This window comes from Telopea speciosissima, chromosome 2 (assembly GCF_018873765.1).
Source record: "Telopea speciosissima isolate NSW1024214 ecotype Mountain lineage chromosome 2, Tspe_v1, whole genome shotgun sequence".
Lineage (NCBI taxonomy): Eukaryota > Viridiplantae > Streptophyta > Magnoliopsida > Proteales > Proteaceae > Telopea > Telopea speciosissima.
Window position 1 is genome coordinate 25,097,603 of NC_057917.1, and position 12,286 is coordinate 25,109,888.

The 12,286-nt window shown below is 38.2% G+C and overlaps 1 protein-coding gene across 1 annotated transcript; it reads left to right on the forward strand.

Moving 5' to 3' along the window:
• Window positions 1–6,130: 6,130 nt before the first annotated feature.
• On the forward strand, window positions 6,131–7,454 carry LOC122652143 (probable LRR receptor-like serine/threonine-protein kinase At1g53430). The gene is made up of 3 exons (XM_043845815.1): window positions 6,131–6,475; window positions 6,758–6,908; window positions 7,043–7,454. The coding sequence occupies exons 1-3, from the start codon at window positions 6,420–6,422 to the stop codon at window positions 7,214–7,216; spliced, it is 381 nt and encodes a 126-aa protein (XP_043701750.1). The 5' UTR covers window positions 6,131–6,419; the 3' UTR covers window positions 7,217–7,454.
• The last annotated feature ends 4,832 nt before the right edge of the window (window positions 7,455–12,286 follow it).

A 12,286-nucleotide genomic window follows, 5' to 3' on the forward strand; every position in this document is an offset into this window, starting at 1 on the left:
TATTCACATGTCTTTTCCATCCAAGAATGGTTTGGACTTATAAGTCTCAAGGAGTTATGGCTCGTGGATTGGGTACTTGGGTTCTGCTGGATTAATGATGGGTGAATGCAGCTGCATAGCAGGTCCTCTATCTAACAACTTCCTAAGAAGTTGTCCCAATGAATTGAAGGTTTGTTTCAGTCTATATTTTGGTCCCTGCGGAAATAAAAGCATTTCATCTAAATTATATCAACAGGTTCAAAAATATTTGAAAATGATGGAAACATAATGAAACTGATGGAAAATAGAATAAGCATCAACATACACCTAAAAATGGTCACTTAAGCAAAAACCATTCATAATGATCTAAGGGATCAAAGTGGTAGCGACAAACAATGTCATGTGTTTGGAACAGCAAGGAACATTAATCTAAAGACATAGACAAGTAATACATCACTTGTAGCAAACAAAAGATCTTATGTTGATTCTGTTTTAACTTTTCCCATAATTTTTTTTTTTTTATAAATTTATATATGATGCTGGAAAATGATAAGTATATGATAAAGGTGAGAATATTTATGTTATCCTGTAGCAGTATATACCCCTTCCAAAAGTAAGCAGTCTATGGTTTTCATCTTCAAACAATATGAATTTGCAATCTTATTTATGTAAAATCCAAAAGAGTAAAACAAATCAATATATTTGTGAGAAAATACAACAACATATTTATTAAATGATTAAAAGATATGCATATTTTGATGCAGTTGCTTTATGCTGGTTGAACCAGAATGACCCACTTTGGAGACCCAAGCCGAGACGCAACTGGCCCAACCTAGTTTTTTGGTCAAAAGGGGGCTCGTAGTTTGCATAGAAGCAATCTTATATTTTATAATGGTGGGTCTGTTATGTAGCAGTTATTTGGTAGTTTCCTTATTTGAGTTTATTTCCTACTTGAATAGGTTTCCATATTGAGTTGGGTTTCATTTACTTATATATAATGTAAGCACATATGATAGAGTTGAATTGAATGGAAAATTGAGTTAACGTTTGAAATTATCTCGCAGGTTTTGAGTCAAGTGCGGCCAGGTTGGTAGATTCCCCCTTCCCCCCTTTCCTTCTCTTCTACGATTTTGATTCCTTCCTGCAACTCAGGTACTATTCTCCTCTCCCTCCCGTTATTCTCTCTTTATTTCTGACTTCCTATTCTGTTCCTTTACATTACTGTACTGTGTATTGTTGCTGGTTGTTCTCGGTAGTAGTAGTTTTGGGGCTGCAACCATCACCTGTTAAACTCTCCAACCTTATCCGGTAACCCATCATTGCTATGTTAATACTCAACCCAAGGGATGAATAAAACCCTAGATTGCAAGGCCTACTACCCTCCCTGTAGTGAGATCACTTACTGCGAGTGAGTCAGAATTTTCCCTTTCCGCCAACAATACCCATCAGAAAATTATTCTGTTAATAGATCATTGAGTGAACTTCCTATTACCTGGGTTTCAGAGAACTATTAGTAGCGATTCAAAACCCAGATTCCAGCCATGGTTAGCTTCTCATGTTGGAGTTCTCTCAGTTGAAGCTGAACCATTTCCACCGCTGGTTTGGATGTTGGAGCATGCTGTTATATTTTGGTTGAAATATATCAACATTTAGCACTGAAGGTTAACCCCTTCAATAAGATGCCCACACTACTGTTTTGGAGTAACCGATCATCACTGATTTGAATTTCTAAACTTCTGAAATAAAAATGCTTATGTATTTCATACTTCCTAAACTCGAATCCTAATATAAAACAGGGACGGAATTAGAAATGTCGGCCAATTCCAAACTCGTTTCTATAATTTCTTTACTGATTTCCCCTCAATTTGTGTGATATTATCTTTTTGTTTGAAGGTTTGAAAAATGAAAATGCCCACCACATATGTAACAACAAAATAAAGTTTGCCTAGCTGTAGGACTTTAAGTTTGCCTAGTTGTAGGACTTTAAGTAAAGAAAATTCCCATCTATCTAGCTTGGTCTGCACCCTAGTAATGAAATGGCTCCATCACCCTTCTATGTGGGTTGAACTTTCGGTTACTCACATAAGAATGAGAGAAGAAGAAGAAGAAGAAAGAAAGGAGAGAAAAAAAAAAAGAAGCCGCAAGGTGGGAGAGATCGAACACTCCGTGCGATTCTATCATAGGAGGCTCTATCCCCTTGTATTTAATAATAAAAGCACCAAACAAGAAGTCGGTTAGGGGTTTTGATATTATCCCTAACCCCCCTAATTATTCTATAATTACATGAATGGATAAAAAGAAAATGGAATAAGAAAAGATATGTACTATAGAATCACCACTAACCCTGTTATTGAATCAGCACAGCAACTTGAATCTGAATCACTACAGAATTCGATAGGGGCAACAAGCCATTAATAAAAAAAAAAAAATAGTTGGCTACTTGGCTCTTTGATAAAGTACTACTTGATGGGTCTTTAGCTCAAATTGGTAGAGCACTTGGAACATGAGCATGTTCCAAGAAGATGGTTGTTCGAGTCCACTAAGGCCTTCTTTATTCCACTGTTCATAGCATAGTCAGTTATGCTACAACTTCAGATCCAACCATTGGATTGGAACCATATTTTGACGGTTTATTCCCCTATTCCATATTGTCTTCCAACCTAGATTACAGCCCCATCAGATTCCTCAGTTTCAAGTTATTTCAGATCTCCCTATTCTGGTTCCTAAGGATTTGTCCTGCAATCTAATCTTGTGATTTCTAATTCTAAACGTTTTTAGTTTCAACCTAACATAGAATTGATGGATGTAAGAAAGAGGGCCTGAAAGTTTACCTGTACAGATAGACTATCAAAATCTAGGCCACCTTATGCAACGGCCTCAATTATCAGTTGTTCAAATTAATAGGTGATCAAGATTAATATATATAGTACTTAAGATAAACAAACCAACAAAATTTAATAATTTTTAACTTACATAAGTTAAGTGAACACTGTGAACTACCTCTACCCAAGAGCCCTTGGGTGATAATTTCTATTTGGCGCTTCATTGCATCCATTTCTGTCAACCTTTCTTTCAAAGTGTCCATTTCTGCCAACTTTTCTTTCAAAGTACCCATTTCTGTCAATTCTTCTCTCACAATTCTAAGCTCTTCCCTCAATTCTCGTACTTCTCTTTGCGCTTCTTCTTGTTGCCGTCTTGCCTCAATATTTTTTGGTGTGGTGCCAAAAGTAGTCAGCTATACACCTAAGCCTTGACCGAGCACTCAGCCATTTGAATTTGGGCCAACCACTTCCACAAACGCTTTGTCTTGGACAGGTCTCATTTCTCTCATTTCTGGGGGTTGTTCCTCCAATTTCTCATCAATCTTGTTCTACAAACCAATGTAAAACAGGTTAACATCAAAATAGAAAATAACATACATTCCATACTTAGTACATTTATGGGCAATGTGGTTGTATATATATATAGGCACCCAGTTGAGTAGCAGATGCAGAGACTAGTAGCAGCAGCGGCTTCAGATTTTTTTGAGCTATGATATAATTAGAATTTGGATGAGATCAAAACAAAAGAAATGAAGATATATGAGCTGGCTTTCCAGGAAAATTTTAATCAGGTCAAATGGAGCTTGGGTGAGAAACTTATGGTCATTTCCATAGAGACGCGCAAATCTGCCCAGAATTCATGTTTTGCAGATGACGTATCTTAAAGGGCGTTTTGAAAGCTAGCCAGCATTGTGCTTTCAGACTGACTCATATACATTTGCAAGATCCAGAAAAATCTCAAGCATCACAAATTGAGAAGAGAAAAAGGAAAAAAATAGAGTCCCAAAATCTGATAATGAATTGCTTTCAAAAAATACAGCAACAGTGTATGAAAGGGGTTGAGATTACTATCGAACAATAGCCTTGGAATACTTACTATGATTTCTCTCGTAGCCTGATCTATGATGCTGCCATCTCTCCTTGTATGGGTTCTCTTAAATAATTGTACTCTGGAAGGTCCCTCGCCATCTGAGTTTTCAGCCCGCATGTCTTCAATAACCTGTGCAAAGCCCCTCCTGCCGGCCGTATGAGACATAGTTTGTTTCGATCTACTCTCTTTATTTTTTGTAGATTTATCCTATCGCATACATAAAACTCATAAGCAAAATATGTATCATAATTATTTCACTCAATGAAATTATGTTAATAAATTGATTAAAAAAAATCATATTACCTGCAAGTCTGAAAATGTCCACCTCCCAATGAGGTACTCCCACTGAGTTTCTGGAATTTCTACAGGATTAATAGGGCGAGGGGCATCCAATAGATTAGGATATTTTTCCTTTGTCACTTTTTTCAGTTCTCCCTTGTAATCCCTCCATGAGTGGCCAATTCTCATAAACACAACACGTTGGGCTGAGTCCGGCACATTATACTTTTCCTATTAAACATATTGAATTAGTAGATAGAAGTCTAAACTCATCAACAATAACAACATACCTATGCATTCTTAGTTCCTTTATACATGCATATAAGATGTGATATCACCATACCTTAATCGTATTCCACGTATCTTCTTTGTAATGCTTCGGAATCACTCTCCAATCATGATAAGCTAACGGTAGTAGTGTTGGGGACCTAGCAAGGGTACCACAGAATGTGGAAAATTCAGCTCTGTAATCACCAACTATAACATCAAAATCATTTGTCCGCATATCTTTTTTATCAATACTTGGCCTATTATAGACATGAAAGGCTCTTGTATGGCCTCTCTTACGCCCTACAATAAAAAAAATATGACATTATTAGTAAGCAAAATGGTATTCATTTAATGTAATTAGCATAATTATTATGTTTTCAAAATTAGAAATTGAAAGTTATACTTCTAGATAACGATGACGAACTAGGGCCCCCAGAACTAATACTAGGGCCCTCAGAGCTAGTATTAGGGCCCTCGGAACTCTGGTGCTCATTCATCTCCTAAACCTGCATTGGAACAAGATCACAATCACAGTAAGTATATCAGATATATCAATTGTGAACTTACATAAATAAATAAAAGTTAAGCACAATAAACACCTTGCCATGAAAAGTCATAATAATATGAAAGATATACAATCCACAAAATAATTATCGAATTATTATTGGAGAGTTGCATCAACTGTTGTTCCTTCTAAGTCTGTCCTTTCCCAACTAAGATCAACACCACCAATATTTACTCGTCTCAGATCCCTAGTCTGCATGTTCATATGTTGATAATCTCGAGTAAAGTATTCTTCCACAACAACATTCGTATCAATAGGTCTGCTGATTGCAATTTTAGAGACCTCCAGAATAGGCCTGCGGTTGGTTTGTTCAATAAGTTTCCTGCTGCAGATTGAAAGGCCTGTATCTCTATAACCTCTCACTAGATCAGGGGAATATTGAAAGCATAATATCCCCCTCACATGGGCCTCCATTCGGTCCAAATTTGAGCCTGAGTTGCTGGCTGGTTTGTGTTTATCCTCTAACCTTCTAATTCTGTGACTCTTTTGAGTTATTTCAGCAGCCATTATTCCCTTTGACATGAGGTTTTCAGGTTTGATCAGTCCTTAGAGACATGGGTCTTATCTCAGACCAATACATCTACCCTCAGATAAAGCTTAAAGAACAAGTACTTTGTAGCACCTCTTATCTCTTTGATCTGTGATTTTGTGTTTTTCTGCCAATAAAACAGTTCTTTTTCTTTTCCCTTTTTGTTTTTTGTTTTTTTTTGTAGGAAGGAGGAAGTTGTTGAAAAATAGAAATCTTACTTCATTGGAACTTCGAGGATGGGACGAGAGGGGGAGGAGTCGTCTCTGGGATGCACATAAATGCGAAATTTGTTGTCAGATGGGTGAATGCCATAACTAAAATCTAACTGTAGGGATGACCCCCTGGCCCCCTGCTCACATGTCAAGCTTCAGATCAATCAGAGTTTGCCACATGGCAAAACAGAGTTTTGAAAATCTTGGCAATGGGAAAGTATGCATTAGTAGTTGGAGTGCCGTACATGTGCATTGAAATACATGGCGATGCAGACCATTACACAGTATAGTATTTGATGTATTAGTCTTTGAATTTGACATGCAACCAATCCAGACCATGCTCTCTCTATCCAATGTTCAGAATAGCCACATAATTTCTCCACAAGATGATATTTAAAGTGGGCATCAGAAAAGGTTATTACAATGTGTGTGTAGGAAACATTTTCTCAAAATATATGAGCATCTCTAATTTTTCTTTATTTGATCATTTAAAGGTCCAGAAGAAAGTAAACTGAAATTGGATTGGCCTACGAGACACAAGATCTGCATTGGGATAGCAAGAGGTTTAGCTTTCCTCCACGCATAATCTAGATTGAAGATTGTTCATAGAGACATCAAAGCTACTAATGTTTTACTCGATGAAAATCTTAACCCCAAGATATCTGACTTTGGCATGGCCAAGCTTAATGAAGAGGACACTCACATCAGCACACGAATTGCTGGAACTATGTGAGTCATTTTAATTCCTCTCAGAAAATCCTCTACAATAAACAAAAAAGAGAAAACCATTATTTTTTTTTATCATTTCCAAAATTTAATACATATATATTTGACATCATGAGATTTCCAAATCCAGTATCTCTTTCTCTAAAATATTTGATTAAAGTTTCATATATGTACCATCCTGAAAACTAGAAGGACTCTATGAGAACTATTGTCCATGCAGGACTTTGAGTGAATTTTTTGTAGTTAAATTTGACCTGATATGTGGAGATTATCTTTACTTTACAGAGGATATATGGCACCAGAGTATGCCATGAGAGGTTACCTGACTGTTAAAGTGGATGTTTACAGCTTCGGGGTAGTTGCCTTGGAAATTGTCAGTGGGAAGAGCAACACCAACTTCAGGCGAAAGGAGGAATGTGTTTACCTTCTAGACTGGGTAACTTTGTTAATTTGCTATATTTCAGTTTTGTCCCTCTTTACTTTTTATATGTTTGCACGTTGTGGAAGATCACTTTATGTGACTGTACTCAAATTCAATACAACAACTCTTATCCCTTAATTAATTTTCAGGCCCTCTTTCTGAATGAAAGAGGAAACTTAATGGAATTAGTGGATGAAAAGTTGGGTTTGGAATTCAAAAAGGAAGAGCTGTTGGGGGTGCTAAATGTGGCTTTGCTATTCACTAATGCATCTCCAACTCTTAGACCTACCATGTCAGTTGTGGTAAGCATGCTTGAAGGCTGAGCTGCAGTTCGGGAGTTTGTTCCAGATTCAAGTATCTCTAGTGAAGATATGAGATTCAAGGCTATCAGGAATCATTGTCAAAATGGCCAAGATCAGAGCATAACTGAGAGCCTCACCCATAGTACATCTATAGATGGACCATGGACTGGGTCTTCCACATCTGTTCCTGATCTTTACCCAGTCAATCCAGACTCCCAATACTAGAATGACAGAAATAGCCTACTATAAACTCTCTGGTTTTATATATATATATATATATAGATTAGAAATAATATATATTATACCTATTCGAACCCGATCCCAAGCATTCCTGCAATTTCATACTTCTAAACTGAGGGCATCAAACTCTAGTTTCTAAGGTAACAGTCTATACAGAAGACCATAGAGGAGGCAAAGCTTGAAACTACACTGCCACTCATCTAGTGCCACAATGCTAACCAGAGCCTTGCTGGGTGTCTCTGCTACTTTCTCCATGAACTTGTCATGTAGTTTCATGATATTTGGGCATACTAAAAGAAAACAAAAGACAAGATAACTCAACAAGAACCATTCAAACTCATGTTTGCTAGTTGACTTCTTTCTTAAGTGTTACTTCTTTCTTAAGTGGTAATAGAATCACTCCTATACCTCCACAAGCTTTTGTTTAAGATGGGTTTTACTCATTTTTGCAAACAAAACTAGCTTCCAATGGTTTAGACTTTAGAGTAGAAGGGGTTGTAAGGTCAAATCTTTTACTTATTGCGAATTTGCAGATATTTTTCATTACACTTGAAGCTGAGTGACATGTTTCTTTCTTGAGATTCACATGTCATCCCCTCTTGGGTCCCTTGCTGCATCTTTATTTTGGTTGCTTGAGATTGAATCAATTTTTATACAGACCCGATGATTGTGCCTTAGAATTTTCTTTTTTTGAGTCTTTTAACACCAACTCCCATTAGTAATGTTTGGTGGATCATATCTTGAAAATCATGAAATTTCAAGCTTTTTAAATACTCTATTCTCACATTTCAAGGTTTTTAAATACTCAATACTCACTAGTGCATTGCTCCATCACTACCTAACTAGAGCACTTTGTGTTTTCAAAGGAAAATATAGAGCTTTATTTTCTACATTTGATGTGGTCATGGTGGACAAGATAAAGATTATTTGGATACTTGCAAAAACTGGGAGATTCACCATAAAATCAGCTTACAACATTGCTGCCCAGTTATAATTCAGGGACTCTACATCCTATTTCAGAATTAGTAAGATCCAGCATTGCTGCCCAGTTATAAATCAGGGACTCTACACCCTATTTCAGAATTAGTAAGATCCCTAATAGTCATCCTATCATATGATCAGCCTAGCTTCCTCTGAAGATTAAAGACTTTACTGTGGAAATCATTACTAGGAGCTATGGTTGTTACCCAACAACAGGGAGATAGATGCTAACTTTTTATATATGCTCCCACTGTGGAACTGAACTGTAATCAGTCAAACATGCTCTTTTCTGATGCCCGGCATCTCAAACACTTTGGTTCACCACTCTTATTGCTCTGGATGTAAGCATAGCTAGATAGCATCACAGCTTACCCAGCACAACAATAAATATCTAGTTTGCTGCCTCGATAAGATATACATAATAATTTTGTCAACACCACCTAAAGAGATAATGGAAGGAATAAGAGAAAGATACTACAGAAAAAAACATGAATTTCCCAGGTCAGAACCAGCCTTACAAACATCCACCATACATTATAATTTCCCAAAAACATTAGATTTCTTTCTCTGGATCACATTTAACTGAAGCTTTCAAGATGTACAAATAAGCAAGCAATCAAACATGATTAAAAATTAAACAGCATCCTGTAAACTCTGGTTCAAGTAGATGCATGACATCCTCTCTAGCACAAATTAGTAGACATGAAAGTTTGTAAGCAAAACATCAGTCATCTACAAATACAAGATTGCAAAAAATGTACTAATGCTGAAGCTTCAATCCTTGGAAAAGAATTACCTTTTTGTTCTTTGTAGAGAGTTGAGTTTGTCCCCGAGCAGGGAGGCCAAGAGCAACACCGCCGTCAGCTACAGCAGGCTGGAGGTCCTGGCAGTGGTAGCTGGAGCAACACCAACCCTAGAATCTTCCCCTTGATCCTCAATCGGCTGTTTTAGCCCCAAATGGTCCACAACGGTTGCAGCGGGAGCGAGGTTGAAAGAGATTTGAGAGAAATCTGAGAGAGAATGTGGGAGATTGAGATAGATTTGAGAGAGTGAAGATTAGAGAGGGACAGAGGGACGGTGATCAGTTGGCAGGAAGTGAATAGTTTGGGTTGTCTGCTGAAGCCACAAATAGTCTTGAGCTTGCAGCGGAAGCGAGAGTGAAAGAGACTATGAGAGATTGAGATAGATTTGAGGGAGAATGCGAGAGATTGAGAGAGAAACGTGAGGGATTGGGATTTAAGGGAGAACGATCGTGCTAGATTGAGAGAGAAATGTGAGGGATTGGGATTTAAGAATTTAGAGAGGGTATCGATCAGTTATCGCGCGGCAAGAGGCGGGAAATGAATAGAGCTTGGAGTTTTTTCGCAAAAAAAGGTATTATATTAAGCGGCGATTATTAATAAGCGTCGTTATATTGTTTCCCATATAACGGCGTTTATTCCTAAACGCCCGAAAATACATATGTTAAGTGATAATATAGTATGATACTACGGCATTTACAAATAAACGCCATTGTATTGTTACATACCCCGACAATTCAGAACGAACGCCCCCAAAGATGTATGATACTACGGCGTTTACAAATAAACGTTGTTGTATTGTTACATACCCCGGCAGTTCGAAACAAACGCCCCAAAAGATGTATGATATTACGGTGATTACAAATAAACGCAGTTGTATTGTTACATACCCCGGCAATTCAAACCAAGCGTCCCCAAAGATGTATGTGTAGCGGCAATTACATATAAACGCCATGATTTCTATGTATTATACTTTATATACCGACGTTTGTTAGTAAACGCCGTTGAATATTCCTATATGACTGCGTTTACTAATAAACCCTGCTAAGGCCCGTCTAAAAATGCCGCGAAAGACCCTTTTTCTTGTAGTGGACTCACAGATCATTTCTACAAGTTAGACAATCCAAAGGTTTTTGTTGATGTTGTCATCTATAATTGTGAACTAACCATTTGTGTAAGACAAGTGTTGTGCAGTACAAAAATGAGAAATATTTGGTAAGCATAATCACCTATCTATGGTTGTACATGATTGCGCTATATTTGTAGCAAGCATTTGCATAAGATTATTTTTTACCTTTTGCATAAGACAAAAAATAAAAATAAAAATAATAATAATTTTTATGAGATTGCTCTTCATTTTTGTTTCATATTTGCATAAGATCATCTTTTGCATAATATTGTTTTCTATTGTTGCATCTTATAAGAAAAGAAGAAGAGAAGAAGAAGGGTTTTTCTTTCTTGCATAAAAAAGCATCCTAAAATCTTTAACAAAAAGAGAATAATTAAAATCATCCTAGAAAAGAAGAAAAAAGTCTAGTGATCATCAAAAAGTAAGGCCACCTCCTCGTCCATCACTGCGATCCATTACTGAGGGACCAGGGTCACCTCCCATGGATTAAACCTGCTTCTAGAGCCTCTTTATCTCCCCTTCATAAATTTGTCTAGGGTCCTCTAATGCATCATAGGATATCCTCAAAAGCAACAGCTTGCCCCCTTAACAAGAAGGACGTAATTATTTTTTCCGAAATACTAAGTACCAAGACCAAAAGAGGAAAGGTACTCACCAACTCCCGAAGCATGCTCGTTTGCTCAAAGAAGACTACGTCCATGCTCCCCTGCTTTCAACGCATGTCAACATATCTCTCAGCATCGATCTGCCATAACATGGCTAAGTCAGCACCATAATTTTATAAGAAATTTAAAATTGAAGAATGGATGATTTACTCTGTCGGAAGGAAGTGGGAGCCCTAAATCATGATCAAGGGTCGAGCACACTAGGAGCAATGGTGGAATGAGGATCCATCACAGAGGGCATAGTACACCCTCGAAACCCTGGAATGTGGTTGCTCATGCCGGCAAGCGGCAAAGTGGGAGCCCTACCAGGAACAGGTCGAGAAGAACTAGCTCCAACCCTAGTAGAAGTGGGTAACCCATATACGCCTGGGATAAGGGGATGACTTGGATACTATCTCAAAAAAAAAGATGTCAAGGAGAAGAGTAAATAAAAGAGTGTCAAAGGATCAAAAGAATAAGCACTTATCACAGGGCCCTCTTAGTCAAGAGGACGAAGACTGTCTCCTGATAGGGGTAGGATTGGCCAGACAAGGTCGACTCAGAAGCATGAAGCCCTACCCTCAGCTCTACAAGGTTAGCAGCCAAGAGGATAACATGCATAGAAGGAGGAGGAAGCTGTGGCACCAGCTGACCATCGGACCACTGAAGAGTGACCTGTTCTCCTAGATAAAGGGCGTTGTTGTTCAGACCATAAAAAAGAATCTGCCTCTGGGTGAATGCAAAGGCATAGGCGTACTGAAAAATGAATGAGCAGTAAGGGGAAGGAAGAAATAGTAATACCATCTCGACGGTCAGATCATCAAGCCAAAGGTGCAGTTGCTCCTCTGAGACAACGACACCTCTCCCAGTCTTCCCCAGTCCCCATCGCATAGCCCTTAGAAAGTGGAGAGTTGTCGCATCTGTCAATGTAGGAGTGTGAACCCCCAGTACCTTATAGCACACACCTCTCAAGAAATAATAAAGAGCATAAGAAAATACCATGACGTATGCAAGAGTAAAAAAAATAGAAGAAGAAGGAGATAGGCGTACCCAGAGGACGTAGGCATAGCCTGTGAGGCCAGGAATGCCAAGGGGAGTAAGTCAAGCATCCCCAAGAAGTGGGCGTATGCCGACCCTCCCCAGTCAAGACTTTGCCTCGTCAAGATCCGTAAAGAAATGGGCGAAGGAAGTATCCGTGAACCCTCGGAGGTAACAGAAGAAAAACTCGCAATCAGATACAGGAGAAAGCGCATAGCAGCCTGGTCCAAACGCTCTGGAGAGGACTCTTCAGTAGAGC

What these genes read in the sequence shown, in the direction of transcription:
- LOC122652143 (XM_043845815.1), top strand. Translation starts at nt 6,420, where the DNA reads ATGGCCAAGCTTAATGAAGAGGACACTCACATCAGCACACGAATTGCT. An exon ending in ACACGAATTGCTGGAACTAT is followed by an intron (nt 6,476 to 6,757) that starts GTGAGTCATTTT and finishes TTTACTTTACAG; the next exon opens with AGGATATATGGCACCAGAGT. An exon ending in GTGTTTACCTTCTAGACTGG is followed by an intron (nt 6,909 to 7,042) that starts GTAACTTTGTTA and finishes ATTAATTTTCAG; the next exon opens with GCCCTCTTTCTGAATGAAAG.